Raw genomic sequence first — 18,159 nt, 5'->3', positions numbered from 1 at the left:
ACTAAAAATATATATTTGAAAAAATGTATTATATCAGAAATAGGAAAAGCTATTAAACTTTACTATAAAATAAAGTTTGCTTCTAAGAATTATTGTACTCATTAATATCTGAATTTAAATGACAGAAAAATGGATAATTACAGACTGGGCTGTAGCTCAGGGACAAAGCACTTATTTAGCATGCTCAAAGACCTGGGATCAATCCACAGCAATACACGCACGTACATATTATGGGAGCAAATGGACTTTCTAAACATTAAAGAAAACTTGAAGACATTAAAGTTATTTGTCTTCTAAGTAAAAAAGTTTTATATGAGGAAACAAACTTAAAAGTAATAAAGAACAACTCAAATAAATTACACATAAGTTATCAAAATGAAAAGGCTATATCTATATATAGTTAAGGTTCAAAAATCATTCTTGGGATGGGTTGTGGCTCAGTGGTAGACTGCTCGCCTAGCACTTGTGAGGCACTGGGTTCGATCCTCAGCACCACAAAAAAATAAATAAATAAAATAAAGGTACTGTGTCCATTTACAACTAAAAAATATTTTTTAAAAAATCATTCTTAACACCTATTCTGTAGATATCAAACTTAAAATCTTAAGACTATAAAAACAGTTATCAAATACACAACTAACCTGAGACAGCAGGTGCCAACTCTCTTGCAGTACAGTTAGGAAGATGGATGATAGCAGAAGCAGCTTCATAAATAACCATTTCATGTTTATTTCTCAAGCAACTCTCAATGAAATCAAAAAGTGGACTGTCATGGCTGCCAATAAAAAAAAATATATATATATTATATATATATATATACACACACACACACACACACACACACATATTTAGAAGAGAGAGAGAGAGACAGAGGTGTCATTATCTAGATATCAAATAGAGAAACAATAAGCATAGTGGCTAAAAGCACAGACAGACTGAGATACACTTTTGGAATGATGAAGGACGTCTGAAAATTCACTTCTCCAAAGAACAATGACCAAAAAATTTATCTAAACCAGCATTTTCAAAACTCTAGCAGCCAAATACTTGCAATAATCCTTTAAGCATTAATTAAAAGAAAGAAAAAAGCAGCTGAGTCTTGATTAGAATGATAAGCTTTCTGGTGTTTTAACTTACCCTACTTCCAATTTCTATTCTCATCTTCCCAGTTTCATTGCAGCCCTGGAAACCAGTAGCCTCAGAACCACAAAAGCTATGAAAACCAGAAGCTTAGCAAAGTGGTTTAACAACAGAAAATCAATTCATGTTATATGCCACATTAATACTACGAAGGATGAAAATCAGAGTTTGTTTTTTGAGAAAAAAAATAATTCTGAGCCATACAAAGAAACAGTAAAGTATGGTGCATATGTTGGGGAAAAAAAGCCATCCACAGAAATTATTCCTAAGGAAGCCCAAATGTTGGACTTACTAGGTAAAACTTTAAGTCAGTTAGTTCAAATATATTCAAGAAACTAAAGGAAACCAGTCTAAGAGTTAATGGGAAATATAATAATGATACTGCTCCACAGAGAGACTATCATCAAAAAGATACAAGTGATTTCTTTTTTTTTAGTTGTAGAAGGACACAATATCTTTATTTTATTTATTTTTATGTAGTGCTGAGGATCAAACCTCCTCATACATGCTAGGCGAGCACTCTATCACTAAGCCACAACCCAGCCCCAAATGATTTCTTTAAAGAAAGAAATTAAAATTATAGATTTAGAAAGTACAATGACTGGAACAAAAACATTAACTAGGAAGGTTCAATAGCAGACTTGTGCTGGCAGATGAAAGAACCAGCAAGCTTGATAATAGGTCATCTGAGTTAACCAATGAGGGAAATAAAGAAAAAAAGACGAAGGAAAATGACAGAGATTTGAAGACCTGTGTAATATAAACAAGGGTACCAACTCTGCATAATAGGAATCTTAGGAAGAGAGAGACAAAGAAGCAAAAGAATATTCAAAGAATCAACAAAAACTTCCCAACACTGATTCAAAGACTAAGATAATTCACTGCTTTACAAAAAATACTAAAAGAAGAATGCTTTAGACTAAAAGACTGATTTTAGTGACATGAAGAGCAATAGGAATGTAGGACACAAAATTCAGAAGTTTTCTCATTTCTCAACTACTTTAAAGGACCTAAAATTGTACAAACCAATAATTATAACACACTATTGTGGATTTATAACATATACAAGCATCATAAGTGACAACAGCAAACAAGAAAGAGGGAGAAGGGAATGGAACTACATTGGAACAAAGATTCCATATTTAACTAGGATTATATTAGCATCCATCTGAAGTAAACTGTGATAAATTAAAATACCTATTATTATCCCTACAACAATAATTAAAACTGGGCTGGGGTTGTGGCTCAGTGGTAGAGTGCTCGCCTAGCATGCATGAGGCACTGGGTTCAATCCTCAGCACCACATAAAAAATAATTAATAATAAGTTATTAAAAAACAATAATTAAAGCTAAAAAGTTACAATATTGACAGGAACTGAAATGAAATTATACACTTAAAAAGTAATTAAAGAGGATGCGAGGAACAACAATAAAAAGAACAAGAAATTTACAGAGAACAAACACCAAAATGACAAGGGTAAATCCAATGATACCAATAATTATATTACTATGAATGGTCTAAAACATCCAAAAGATAGAGATTGTCAGACAATTTAAAAAAGCATTCCTCCTGTGTAAGATATATATACTTTAGATTTAAAGTCCCAAGTAGAATGAAAGTAAGAAATGGAAAAAGATATGACAGGCAATAACCATAAGAGATCAGAAATAGCTATATTAATACCAGATGAAACAGAATTTTAAAAAATATTGAGACAAAAAGAGACATTTCACAATGATAAAGAGGTCAATATATGAGAAAGGTGTAACATAAGGATAAACATACAACAACAACAACCTCAAAAATACATGAAATAAACTTGACAAAAAGAAGATAATCAGGACTGGGGTTGTGGCTTAGCAGTAGAGCTCTTGCCTAGCACGCGCGAGGCACTAGGTTCAATCCTCAGCACCACATAAAAATAAACAAATAAAATAAAGGTATTATGTCCAACTATAAGTAAAAATATGTTTAAAAACAAAAAGGAAGATAATTATTTAATAATAATAGCTGGAGTTGTTTATATCCCCCTCAAGTAATTGACAGAAAAACCAGACAGAAAATTTATCAAGGATACATATGACCTGAACAACACAACTAAATCAATTTGATCATATAAAACAATCAATCTGCTGGGCGTGGTGGCAGTACAACTTGCCTGTAATTCCAGTGACTCTGGAGGCTGAGGCAGGAGAATCAAGAGTTCAAAGCCAGCCTCAGTGACTTACCAAGGCCCTAAGCAACTCAGAGAGACCCTGTCTCTAAATAAAAATATTTTTGAGAAGAGCTGGGATGTGATGCATCTCTGGGTTCAATCTCAAGTACAAACAAAACAAAAAAAAAAAAAAAAAAAAAAAATCCACAGTCAATGCAATGACTATAAAGCACACCACCTTTTCAAGTGCATATGGACCCTTTTCCAAGGATAGATTAGATGCCAAGTCATACAACAAGACTCAACACATAAGCACAGAAATCATACAAAAATCAAAGAAACGCAAAGTTTTCCTTTTGCCTCAGCCCCCTGAGCCACTGGGATTACAGGCAAGGCATACACCACTGTGCCCAGCAGACTGACTGTTTTATATGATCAGGTTGATTTGGTTGTGTTGTTCAGTTCATCTGAATCTTTAATAAATTTTCTGTCTAGTTGTTCTGTCAATTACTGGATGGATATAGACAACTCCAACTATTATTATTAAATTATTATCTTCTTTTTGTCTGGTTTATTTCATGTATTTTTGACGTTCTGTTGTTCTGTATGTATGTTTATCCTTGTGTTATACCCTCCTGATATATTGACCTCTTTATCATTGTGAAATACCTCTTTCTGTCTCAATTTTTTTTTTAAATTCTATTTTGTTTATCTTTTCAGATTAACACAGCTTCATCTAGACTAACCAAGAAAAAAAGAATAAAAGACACAAATAGGAATGAAAGAGGACTATCACTACTGATCCAAAAGAAATTAAAAGAATCATGAAAAAATATTATAAACAACTATATGTCAAAAAATTAAGTAACTTAGATGAAAGAGACAAATCCCTAGAAATACCAAACCACTAAAACTGACTCAAGAAGAAATAGTCTAAATTAACTTCTATGGAGTCAATTATTAAAAAATCATCCCTTAGCTGGTATGGTGGTGCACATCTGCCTTCCCAACAGCTTGGGAGGCTGAGGCAGGAGGATCACAAGTTCAAAGCCAGTCTCAGCAACTTAGCAAGGCCCTAAGCAACTTAGTGAGACCCTGTCTCTAAATTAAAAGAAAAACAAAACAAAACAAGGGCTGGGGATATTGTTAAGCACCCCTGGATTTAAACCCTAGTACCATACCCCTCCCCCAATCACCCCTTAGTCAGGCAAGTTGGCATGGCATACCCCTCTAACTCCAGTGACTTGGGAGGCTAAAGCATGAGAATTACAAGTTTAAGACCAGCTCAGGCAACTTACACGTTTTTGTTTTGTTTGTTTGTTTGTTTTTTAAAGAAAGAAAAAAGGGTGGGCTGGAAGTATAGCTCAGTGGTAGAATGCCCCTGGATTCAATCTCCAGTACAACACACACACAAAACCCACCTCTCAAAGAAAAATACAGATATAGATGGCTTCACTGGTTAGTTCTATCAAATATTTAAATAATAATACCAACCCTTCACAGACTCCTTCAAAACAGAAATGAGAAGGGAATACATACAACTCAACTAACTATATGATGTCAGTATGACAAAAATTCACAAGAAAAACAATTACAGAACAATATTCCTTTCAACAGACAAAAACATTTTTAACAAAATATCAGCAAATGGAATCCAGTAACATACATAAAAATTATACACCATAGGTAAGTGTATTAATCAGAGGAATACAAAGTTGGTTTAACGCTAGAAAAACAATGTAATATAGTACAGTAATTTAAAGGATGAAAAAATATAATCATCTTCATATATACAGAAACAGCAACTAACAAATTCTAACACCCATTCATTATTTTTTTTAAATGCCCATAAACTAGAAATAAAAGGTATATCCTCAACTGAATAAAGCACATCTTCAGAAAATCCACACTTACATCATGCTTAATGCATTCCTAAGATTGGGGACCAGAAAAGAGTGTCTGCTTTCATCACTTCTACTTAGCACTGTGTTAAAGGCCTGAGCCAGTGCAATGCAACTCATAAAGAAATTAAAGACATCTAGTTTGGGGAAAAAAAAAAAAAGAAGTAAAACTGTCTTTGTTCACAGATGGCATGATCCTGTGCACAGAAAATCCCCAGGAATACAAACAAACATATGCACACATACCCAGAACTAATAAAGGATCATAGCAAAGTTACAGTACACAAGATCAACAAATAAAAATCAACTGTAGGGTTGTGGTTGTGGCTCAGTGGCAGAGCACTTGTCTAGCATGTGTGAGGCACTGGGTTCAATTCTCAGCACCATATATAAACAAAAAGTAAATAAAAGTCCATCAATAAATAATAAAAATTTTGTAAAACCCATAAGATGGGGCTGGGATTGTGGCTCAGCGGTATAGCGCTCGCCTAGCATGTGCAAGGCCCTGGTTTTGATCCTCAGCACCACATAAAAATAAATAAAATAAAGATATGGGTCCAATTACAACTAAAAAATAAATATTTAAAAAACCCATAAGACATGCTGCACAATGCAAAATCCTTCTGAGAATTTGAAATGAAGAACTAATCATAGACTAGAAACTTTACAATCAAGATGGCCACTCTCTCACATTCATTTATTTAAAATACATCTGCTGTTTTTTTCAGTGCAATTCTTATCAAAATGCAAGTAGGCTTTTTCTTGTAGAAATTCAAAGCTATTCCTAAAATTTACATGAATATGCAAAGAACCTAGAGTATTCAAAATGATTTTGAAAAACTTTTATTTCCCAGCTTCAAAATTTTTATAAATTATATAGTAATATATAAATACTATATAATTTTACATAAAAACTATATAATCTTACTTAAATAAATCATCATAGAGTAGTATTGGCATGAGAATAGATATTTAGATCAACTGAACAGAACTGGGAGTTGTTTTTTTTTTTAAATTGTTTTTAGTTGTAGATGGACACAATATCTTTTATTTATTTATTTTTATTTGAACCCAGTGCGTCACACATGTGAGGCAGGTGCTCTACCACTAAGCTATAGCCCCAGCCCGGGAACTGGGAGTTTTAATACATTTATGGTCCGCTAATTTTCAAAAAAGGTGCCTAGACAATTCAAAAGTTTTCACCAAGTGGCGCTCGAAAAATTGGATATCTATATCTTTTAAAAATGAACTTAGACCATTAAATTATCATACACAAAAATTAACTAAAATGGACTACAGTCCTAAATGCAAAAGCTGAAACTACTTAACTTCTAGAATGAAATGCTTGGAAAGTCTTTGCAACCTTCAGTTGGGCAGAGTTCTTAGATATAAGATCTAAAGCACAGTCCTTCAAAGAAAAGTTGATAAAATAAACTTCATCAAAACTTAAAACATTTATACTTTAACAAGAAGCACAAGGAAATGAAAGACATGCAACAGACTATGAGAAAAATATTTGCTGTATTTTGTGTAAAAATAGGGTGAGAAATTAGTCCGTGGTTTTCTTACAAAATTTGTTAGGCTTTGTTATCCAAGTTATTCAGATGATCGTGTATTTGACAAAGGATTTATATCCAGACTATCTAAAGAAGTCTTTTAATTCAAACATTAAAAAATGGGTAAAAGATCTGAACGGCCTTCACTCAAAAACAAATAAAGACCAGCTAATAAGCACTTGATAAGAAAATAATTACTAGTCCTAGGGAAATCAAAATAATAACCAGAATGAGACACCACTACAAGGGCAGGACAATGGCACATGCCTGAAATTCCAAGGACATGAGAGGCTGAGGCAGGAGAACTTCATGCTCAAGGACAGCTTTGGCAACTCAGTGAAACTTATCTGGAGATAGCGTTCAAATACAAAAATCAAAAGGGATGGGGACATAGCTTAGTGGTAGAGCATTACTGGGCTATTTGATTTCCAGCATCATCGAGAGAGAGAGAGAGAGAGAGAGAGAGAGAGAGAGAGAGAGACCATTATACAACCACTTAAACGGCTAAAACAACATCAGGCAATATCACCTATGAAGATGTGGAAAAGTGGAATTTTTTTCTTAAAGAACTAGGAAGATAAATTACAAACAAAGTGGAATGTAAAATGCTAGGGCTACTGTGGAAAATAGTATATCAGTTTCTTTAAAAGTTAAACACAGGCTGGGGCTGTAGCTCAGTGGTAAAGCGCCTGCCTCACATGTGTGAGGCACTGTGTTCTATCCTCAGCACTATCACATAAAAATAAATAAATATGGCATTTATACACAATGGAATATTACTCAGCATTAAAAAATAACAAAATCATGGCATTTGCAGGGAAATGGATGGCACTAGAGCAAATTATGCTAAGCGAAGTTAGCCAATTCCTAAAAAACAAATGCCAAATGTCTTCTCTGATATAAGGGAGGTGACTCAAAACAGAGTAGGAAGGAAGAGCATGAGAAGAAGATTACCACGAAACAAGGAAAAGAGGAGGGAGGGAAAGGGAGGAAGAAGAGGAATTGCACGGAAGTCAGAAGGAGATCCTCATGGGTTCACAAAATACATATATGATGGTGTGAGGGGGAAGGGAAGAAAAAGAGAGAGAGATAAGTGTCACAGTAGAATGGGTAGAGAATAGTGATGGGAGGGGAGGAGAGGGGAGGGGGGATAGGGAGGGCAGCAGAATACAACTGACACTAGGATTGCTATATGTATACACATGGATGTATAGCCAATGTGATCCTGCAATCTGTACACGTGGAAAAATGAGCATTCATACCCTATTTGAATCAAATAAATAAATAAATAAAGATATTGTGTCCATCTACAACTAAAAAATCATGCTCTATATATGTAGTAAAAATTGTAATGCATTCTGCTGTCATAAATAAATAAATAAATAAAAAGTTAAACATAGCATATAAACCAACTATTCCATTTATAGGACTCTTCCAAGAGAATGGAAAAAAAAATCTATGTCCACACAAAAATTTGTAAGTGACTTTTCCTAGCAACATTATATTTAATTGACAAAAAAGGAAACAATCAAAATGTCCATCAACTGATGAACAAATAAACAAAATTTGGTTTACCCATACCACAGAATATTATTTAGTCATAAAAAGAAATACAGTAATGATGCAGGCTACAACAGTAAACCTCAAAAACATCATGCTAAGTGAAAGAAGCACAAAGTTAATGTGAAAGATGGGTATGTATGATTCTATTTATCTAGATTCTATTAATCTATTTAGACATGTCTAGATAGGCAAATTTATAGAGACAAAAGGCAGCTTAGTGGTTACATTTTAATAGCAGTTTATAAACTAACTGTAAGTCCAACATTTTCAAATTACCCTATTATAAATTATACTATATTTAAAAACGTTACTTAAGAAACTATCAGAAGACAGGCATGGTGGTACATGCCTGTAATCCCAGCAGCCTGGGAGGCTAAGACAGGAGGATTGAAAGTTCAAGACCAGTTGCTGCAACTTAGCAATACCCTAAGCAATTTAGCAAGACCCCTTCTCAAAATAAAAAAAAAAAAAAGGGCTGGAGAGTGCTGGGATTGTGGCTCAGTGGCAGAGTGCTTGCCTCACATGTATGAGGCACTGGGTTCAATCCTCAGCACCACATAAAAATAAACAAACAAGCAAATAAATAAAAGCATTGTGTCCATCTACAACTAAAAATATGTATTTTAAAAAATAAAATAAAGGGCTAGGGATATGGTTCAGTGGTTGAGTGCCCCAGGTTCAATCCCTAATACCAAACAAACAAGAAAGGGAGGGAGGGAGGGAGAGAGGGGGGGAGGGAGGGATGGGGGGGAGGGACGGAGGAAGGAAGAAAAAAGAAACTATCACAAGGCCTTACTGCCTTACTATCTTACTCCCAATAGGCCTAAAATGCTTTCCAATATCCAGTTAGATATTGTAATTATAAAAATCATTTTTTATCATTCCATGAAAAAAACATATAATTCTTGTTTTTATTTTTAATTTTTTTTAGTTGTACATGGACACAACACCTTTGTTTTATTTATTTATTTTTATAAGGTGCTGAGGATCGAACCCAGGGCCTCACATGTGCTAGGCGCACGCTCTACCACTGAGCCACAACCCCAGCCCTATAACACTTGTTTTTAAATAAAAAATAAAAAGTTTAATTAACAAACAGTATTTACCTTTAAATTTTTAAATTTAAATTTACCTTTTAAAAAAATCGGAGACAGTTCTCCATGACAATCATCCCTAGTGATGGTCCCTATGTACCTGGTCCCTAACAATAACCACTGTAATGAGAGTTTGTAATTTATCTTCCTAGTTCTTTAAGAAAAAAATTTTACACACACACACACACACACACACAGAAACAATATTTAGTGTTTCTTTCCTTTATAGAAATGGGTGTTCAGCTGCACATTTACTTTATCCTGTTTTTTTCAATATTTTAAAAAGATAAAACAATATATATGGTTATAAATTCAATTACAAATGTAACTGATTTCTCATTAAATGTTTATTAATATCCTATATCTAGACTTTTTATTCAATATTTTATTGAATAGATATTAAAGAGTCTCTTGATATTCTTACATTATAAATAATATCAGAAACGATTTTTTATATTTGTCTACTTATGTATGTGTATAAGTGTTCCACTGTAGTGGATTCTTAAAGAAAAACTGCTGGATCACAGGCAATATATGTACTCTTTAAAAGACACAGCCAAATTACTTTACAAAGTACTTGTACCAATTTATTCTCTCAGCAAGGTAGTATGTGAATATCCACATTTTAGCCAATATTTGATTCTAAAAAACATTTTACATTTTGCCAATTTGATGGGTAAAAAAACAAATCTTGTTTTAATTTGCATTTCTCTGATAGTAAGGTGGTACTTTTTAAATAAATTTATTGCAAATGTGTTTCCTCATCTAAAGGTGCCTGTTAATAATCTTTGTACAATTTTCTTATTTGGTTATCTTTTCTCGTGATATGTAGGAATTCTTTATATACTTGGATAATTTCTTCCATGAATAGCAGATACATGTGTAGCAAATATTTGCTTCCAGTCCATTTTGTCTAACTCTATGAGATCTTTTTCATCATAAAAGAATTTAACTTTTTGTTGTGGTAAATCTTATCTACATTTTTCAATATTTTTGACTACCAAAAGGTGGCAAAGTATTTTTCTTATGTTTAACTTTAATTGGTAAAATTTTGGGGTAGTTTATTTAGGCTTTTACTCCACCTACAATGTATTCTTATGAATACAGAGATTTAAATTACTCAGAGTACCAACAGATTAGAAAATTATATGAACAGATTAAGGTTAAACTACATTAACAGATTAAACAGAAAAATCATTTGATCTTCATAATTTCAGGAAAAACATTTTGACAAAATTAAAATTCTATTAGTCATAAAAATTCCACAAACTAGGAAAAATAAGTACTTCCTTACTTTGATGGAGAATATTTTAATAAAATACACACATACAGCAACATTATATTTAAGTGCTAAAACACTGAAATTATTATTTTTGAGAGTAGAAATGAAATGTAGATGCCAGTATTATTTTATACTGTAGGTTCTAGCCAATTCAGTGAGAGATGGGGGGAAAGCAGGCTCAATAGCACATGCCAGCAACTCTGGAGGCTGAGACTGAGGATGGAAAGTTCAACAGCCTCGGCAACTTAGCAAGACCCTGTCTCAAAATTAAAAATTAAAAAAAGGACTGGAGATATACCTCAGTGGGTAAAGAACCCCTGGGTCCAATTCTCAGTACCAAAAACTGAAAAATAAATAAAAATTTTTAAAAAGGGAAGAGAGAGAAAGGGGGAGAAAATTATGGGAGAAAAACCAAAATGTCACTTTTTAAATACCATTTATAAAAACATATTTGTGTGCCAAAACAACATTTTAGTTGTTCATGAGCAATAGACCACGTATATGATGGACTGCATATACAATGCATATATAGATCCATGAGACTATATCTAGTGGTGTCATAGACATCTAAGTTTAGGTAAGTACACTGTTCATGCAACAAGAGTTACCCAACTACACACTTCTCCAAATGTAGGCCCATCGTTAAGCAATGGATGACCATACATAGAAAATCCAAAATAACTGACAAAGGACTTATGAGTATTAACAAGTGAGTTTAACATGTGACAGAGTCATTTTATCCAAGTGATCTGCTGCCCCTTACATCATTAAAGGAGTTTGCTTCCTATTAACAACCATCAGAAGATTCCTCAAAAGACCAGACTGAAACTACCATATGACAGAGCTATACCACTCCTTGGTATTTATCCAAAAGAATTAGCACAATATAACAATACATGCGTACCCATGTTTACAGCTGCACAATTCACAACAGGTAAGCTATGAACCCAGCCTCAGTATTCATCAACAGATGAATGGATAAAGAAAATGTGATATGTATACACAATGGAGCTTTATTCAGCCATAAAGAAGAATAAAATTATGTCATTTGCAGGAAATGGATGGAGCGTGACAGCATTATGTTACGAGAAATAAGCCAGACTCATAAAGTTCAGTCAGGGTTGTATGTTTTCCTTTATATGTGGAAGCTTGAGAGAAAAAGGAGAAGAGCTTATGAAAACAGAAGGGAGACCAATAAACTAGAGAAAGGGGACCAGGAGAAGGAGGATTGGATGGAAAAGGTAAGTACTGGGGAATGAAATTGACCAAACTATGTTATATGCATGTACAAATATATGACAAATACCGCTCTGTACAATTATAATGCACAAATTAAAAAATTCTAGCCCCTGAGTATGCCAGGAGGGGCTACTGTGCCTCAAGATTTATATTAGGCTGTTAAAACAGAACTGAAGCCAAAGTTCTGCCACATTTTGTTGCTTTTGCATCTCACCTCTGATCACAATAACTGAAACTTCTATAGTTAATGCAGTTTAAAAGTCTCAAAACCCAAGAGTCTTAATTCCTGTCAGGGCGTGAAAACTGCTCTGCTAGGCTTCTGTAAAGTGACCTAGAATGAACAGGCAACAGAGGAACCAGAGCATCTGGCATTACTCCATTCTCTTACGAGTTTCCATCCAATGCAATGATAGTCCAATAGGCTCTATATGAATTCTGCTTGGCCAATTGTGTTTAGTTGCACAGAAACTGTCACAGAAAACTGGGAATCAGGTTGGGTTTCTACTGTCATTTTCTGAAAGTGAATTAAAGAATCGGAGGTGAAAGATTCATTTTGGTTGGGAGCGATAGCACATGCCTATAATCCCTGCTACTGAGGAGACAAAGGCAAAAGAATTCTGAGTTCAAAGCCAGCCTTGTCAATTTGGTGAGACCTCATTCCAAAAAAAAGGCTGGGGATGTACCCTGTAGTAGAACATCCCGAGGACTAATCCTCAGTACTGAAGAAAAGAAAAAAAAAAAATGAGAATGAAAAAAGAATCATTTTGGCAGCATAATAACTCACTGGGATGCCTGGTAACTAACTGCTGTGGGAAATAGCCCTAAAGTACCAATGAAGGAAAAGTCCAGAAGTTAATATGCCCATGTTAGAACTCCTTGGTTGTTATTAATGGCTTTGGTGGGAGTTTCCCAAGAAGGAACAAACTCCCTGAATGGAAGTTTTAAACAATGCCTGATAAAATTATACAGACTTACACAGAAATAAGGATGCAAAACAAGAGCTGGAAAATACTTTTACAGAAGAGTAAGTGAGGAGATTTTCTCTAGCATATATCTTCACTATTGTAATAAGGCAGTAGTATATTGTTGGTTCAGGAACAGAAATAGCAGTTGAAAACATGAGCCTTGAAACAGAACAATGCATATAAAGATACCTGATTTATAACAAAGCTGATACTGTACGTCAGTGGGTATAGACAAATATTTCAACAAGTGGCCCAGAGAACACTGGACATTCATATGGGGATAAATGAAATTAAACTGCTATTTTATATCATATCCAAAAAACAATTCCAGGTAGACTATAGACTTAACACATGAAAATCAAAACCACTAATTCCTAAATAAAATAAATACAAAGGATATATTGTGAACTTGGGCTAAGAAAGGATTTCTTGAGCAAGGCAACAAAAATATAATCCCTGTAGTAAAAGATTGCTTAATCTGATTTTCATAAATTTATGAAGTTCTATTTATCAAAAGACACCAGAAAACAGGACAAGCTAAAATATAGGGAAATCTATCTATAATACATACATCCAACAAAGGATTCACATCTAGAATACATAAAGAACTCCTGGATATCAAAGCAAACAACCAAATAATAAACGAGGCAAAACTCAAACAGGTATTTCAATAGAAAGAATATTCAAATGAATAATAAACACAGAAAGAGGTTGTCAAAATCATTACCATTAGGGAATTATAAATCCAAACCACAATGATTAGATAAGAATGCCAAATAATTCAATAGAAAACAGTCTTTCACAAAAGGTGCTAAGACAACTAGAATAAATACCTGCAAAAAAAAAAGTGAAGTTGAACCCCCACCTTACTCCACATTAAAAAAAGAAAATCATCTCAGAATGGATTTATAAAATTCTTAGAAGAAAACAAATCTTTGTGACTTTGGATAGGCAATGGTTTCTTAGGTATAATACTGCAAGCACAAACAAAGAAAAAAAGATAAATTAAGACTTGATGAAAAGTTAAAATTTCCTAACATTAAACAATACTATCAAGAAAGTGAAAAGACAGCCCAAGCAATGGGAGAAAATATTTTCAAACTCTATATCTAATAAAAGTATTACATCCAAAATATATAAAGAGCTGTTATGATTCAATAATACTAAGACCAAAAACCCTAAATTTTTAATGGGCAAAGATTTTTAAAAAATTTCTCCAAAGGTATAAAAATGACCAATAAGCTCATGAAAAGATGTTCAACATCATCAACCTTTAGGGAAATGCTAATTGAAACCACAATTTGATTCACACAACCTATTCAAGCCTATGTGGGTGGGTATAATAAAAAAAATAATGATGAGTTCTTCGGAAAGTTAAACAGAGTTACATTGGGATCCAGCAATTCTACTTCTAGGTATGTACCTGTTTTAGTCAGCTTTTTCACTGCTATGACTTAAAGACCCTACCAAAACAACTTTAGAGGAGGAAAAGATTATTTGAGAGCTCACGGTTTCGGAGATCTTAGTTCACAGAAGGCTGGCTCCATTTCTCCAGGCTTGAGGTGAGGCTGAACATCATGGCAAAAGAGTGGGGCAAAGGGAAGCTGCTCACATGATGATCTCGAAGCAGAGAGGGGTCTCCACTCTCCAGATACAAACTATATACCCCAAAGCCATGGCCCCAATTCCTACCACCTCCAGCCACACCCTACCACTTCAGTTACCACTCAGTTAATCCCTAACGGGAGATTAATTCACTGATTGGGTTAAGACTCTTAATCATTTCTCCTCTGAACCTTCTTGCACTATCTCACATGTGAGCTTAAGGGACACCTCACATACAAACAATATCAGTACCCATAAGAACTGAAACCGAAGTTCACATAAAAAGTTATACACATTGTTCAACAGCAGCGTTGTTCATAATAGTTAAAAAGTGGATAGAATCCAAATGTCACTGAATGCTTGAATGGATAAACAAAATGTGATATATCTACAAAATGTAATAGTATTCAGCTGTAAAAAATGAAATACTGATACTTCCACAACAAAGATGTACCCTGAAAACATTACATTAAATGAAGGAATACAGGAAAAAAAAAAAAAAAGGTCATGTACTATATAGACTCCATTCATAAGAAAAGTCCAGAATAGGCAAATCCATGCAGATTAAAAAACAGGAAAGGTCAGAATGAAGACTGACTGTTAATGGTTGGGGTTTCTTTCTGGAATAATGAAAACATTCTGGAATTAGTAGGGATGGAAACATAACTTTGTAAATATACAAAATCACTGAACTGTATGCTTTAAAGAGGTGAGTTTTATGGATTCTGAGTTATATCTCAATAAAAAACATTCAAGATACCTTTTAAATTAGAAAAAACTTTAAATTTTACAAACATCAAGTCTTGGCCTCAGGAAATTTCATAATGCTAGCTAGAATGTAAACTGATACAATCACTTTGGAAAAACAAAGTCTGGTTGGGCTGGGGATGTGGCTCAAGAGGTAGCGCGCTCGCCTAGCATGCGTGCGGCCCAGGTTTGATCCTCAGCACCACATACAAACAAAGATGTTGTGTGCGCCAAAAAAACGAAAAAGTAAATATTAAAAAAAATTTCTCTCTCTCTCTCTAAAAAAAAAATTTCTCTCTCTCTCTCTAAAAAAAAAAAAAAAAAGAAAGAAAAAGAAAAACAAAGTCTGGCATTACCTATGTAAAGTGAAGCGATGCATATCCAATGATCTAGCACTCCCATACCTAGAGAAAGGCATACTTATATACAGAGACAAGCTATGGTAATTTCTAGGGTCTGAAGGTGTCCCCTAAATGTTCAAGTATTAGAAATTTAATCCCCAAATTCACATGTTAATGGTATGTGGAGTGGATCCTTTTTGGAGGTAATTAGGATTACATGAGGTCATGAGAATGGGGCCCCATAAAGGCAGTAGTGAGTTTATATGAAGAGGAACCAGATATCTGAAGCAGCATATTTTTAAAAAATATTTATTTTTGAGTTTTAGGTGGACACAATATCTTTATTTTATTTTTATGTGGTGCTGAGAATCGAACCCAGTGCCTCACGCATGCTAGGCGAGCGCACTACCACTTGAGTCACATCCCCAGCCCCTGAAGCAGCATATTTGATCTGTATCACCATGTGATGCTCTCCACCATATTATGAGAAGTTCCTCACCAAATGCTGAGTAGATGCTTGGAGTATGCTCTTAACTAGTCTTAGCCTTCATAACTGAGCCAAATAAATGACTATTGTTTATAAATTTCTGGGTCTCAGATTGAGATAGATGTTCCTTTACTTATGATGGGGTTATGTCCTGATAAACCTGCTTTATTAATATTGCTATACTGTATTTCTTTGTGCATATATACCCATATATATTTGTAATTTATTATGTTTCCTTGTTAACTAGGAAAAGATCAAAATTCAAAATTCAAAGTATAACTTATACTGCATGCATACTGCTTTTACACCACCATAAAATTGAAAAATCCTAAATCAAAATATCATATGTCAGAAACCATATGTATTTTTTATAGCAAAAAAAAAAAAAATGGACTAAGACAGGATTAGTGTGGTACTAGCACAGTGATGCCATTTGTAGCATTTTTAATCATAATGGCCCCAAACAGAGAACAACCTAAATGTCCATTAATCGAAGATGAATAAATAAACTGGAAAATTATCAAGGAAATCTAAATAAACGAGCTGTCAGCAAAACCAAGAGTGACTCTTATAATAAAATACTAAATATAAAAAAAATGACACAAAATACAGTATGATTCTACTGATTGTTCAAAACAAGACACAACTGTACTGTTTAGGGACATATACATAGGGTGTAAAAAGCTAAAGCAAAGAAACAACTACCTTAAAAGTCAAGGAAATGGTTTCTTCTGGAGGTAAATACTTGTGATGAAGTAGGATATATAAAGCATTTCAGGGATCCTAGAAATGTGCCGTAACCAGACAGCTAATGATCACAATGTGTGTGATCATTAAATGAAATTTTCGTAGCAATTTTATACATATAATGCACAAAAACCTGTGAGCTTTATATATTTTTCTATATGTACATTATTTTTCTCAATTAAAAAAATTTAAATAACATTGCATATTCTTTATTGGATACAGAATTCTAAATACAAAGTCGGTTTTGTGATCAGTGATATACATTTTTCTAAGTACCGCTCAATTTCTGAGAGGGATGTGTTAAAGCCTCCTAGGAAGAGATGCAGAGGACTAAATTTCCTATATTTATTTATGATTTTAATTTATATATTTTGATACAAGTTCATTTAATTTACATATTTTGAAACAAGCTCATTCATATTATATTGTTTTTTAGACTGTTCTGTCAAAATAAAAAATCTCACTTTGTTATTTTTAACGCTGTACACTGATTCTTATTCTGGCTTACTAATATTGCTATATTATATTCTTTGTGCATATGTACCTAATACATATTTGTGAATATTTATTATAAATGTTTGTCATTTTGTTTAGCAGTATATTTATAAAGGCATAATAGTTCTCCTGTTTCATTTATTCAATCTGAGCTCTTTTCATAGGTAAATCCACTTACATTCATTTCAATAAATAATATATTACATGTGCTAGTCAGACTCCAAGATGCCCCCACAAATCTAACTTCTGAATAGGCACATCCTTATGTAGTCCCCTCCCACATTATACCAAGGTTGCCAATGTGATCAAGAATACATGAAAGATGATGGCATGTCGCTTTTCAAGTTTGGTCATAAAACACTGCAGCTTCCATGTCAGGTTCTCTCTCAATTCACTTGTTTTGGGAGAAGTCAGTTGCCATACTACATGGAGATTGAGATACCCTACAGTGTCTCACTAAAATGGAAATTGACACATCTGGCCAGCAAGCAGGAAGAAACTGAGGACTGCCAACAACTACAAGAGTGAAATTTGAATCGAATCCTCCAGTCCCAGATGACTGCAAACTCAAGGGGAACCTGGAGCCAGAACCAGACAGCTAAGCCCTTCCCAGATTCCTGACCACAGCAACTGTGAGACAATAAATGTTTATTATAAGCAGCTAAGTTTGAGGCCAATTTGCCAGACAGAGAGCAATACCTAATACATTTACAACTTCCACCCAATTTATTTTGCTTTTTATTTACATGCTTTACTTATTTTTTCTCCTTAACAATTTTTAATCATGTTTTTCTTTAACATTCTGAAAGCTTTACATTCATTTTATATTAATACTGCTGTA

General features: G+C 33.8%; 1 protein-coding gene across 1 annotated transcript in view; it reads right to left on the bottom strand.

Annotated features, from left to right (window-relative positions):
* The window catches only part of Copg2 (COPI coat complex subunit gamma 2), a 135,488-nt gene that overhangs the window by 68,672 nt on the left and 48,657 nt on the right, over positions 1 to 18,159 (bottom strand). The window contains exon 10 of the mRNA XM_027950112.2: positions 642 to 775. Coding sequence (XP_027805913.1) covers positions 642 to 775 — 134 coding nt within the window. The remainder of the gene's footprint in view (positions 1 to 641; positions 776 to 18,159) is intronic.

The sequence above is a fragment of the Marmota flaviventris genome, chromosome 1, assembly GCF_047511675.1.
Source record: "Marmota flaviventris isolate mMarFla1 chromosome 1, mMarFla1.hap1, whole genome shotgun sequence".
NCBI lineage: Eukaryota > Metazoa > Chordata > Mammalia > Rodentia > Sciuridae > Marmota > Marmota flaviventris.
Note: the sequence above shows the minus strand (reverse complement) of the source record. Positions and strands in the feature narration are given on the sequence as shown.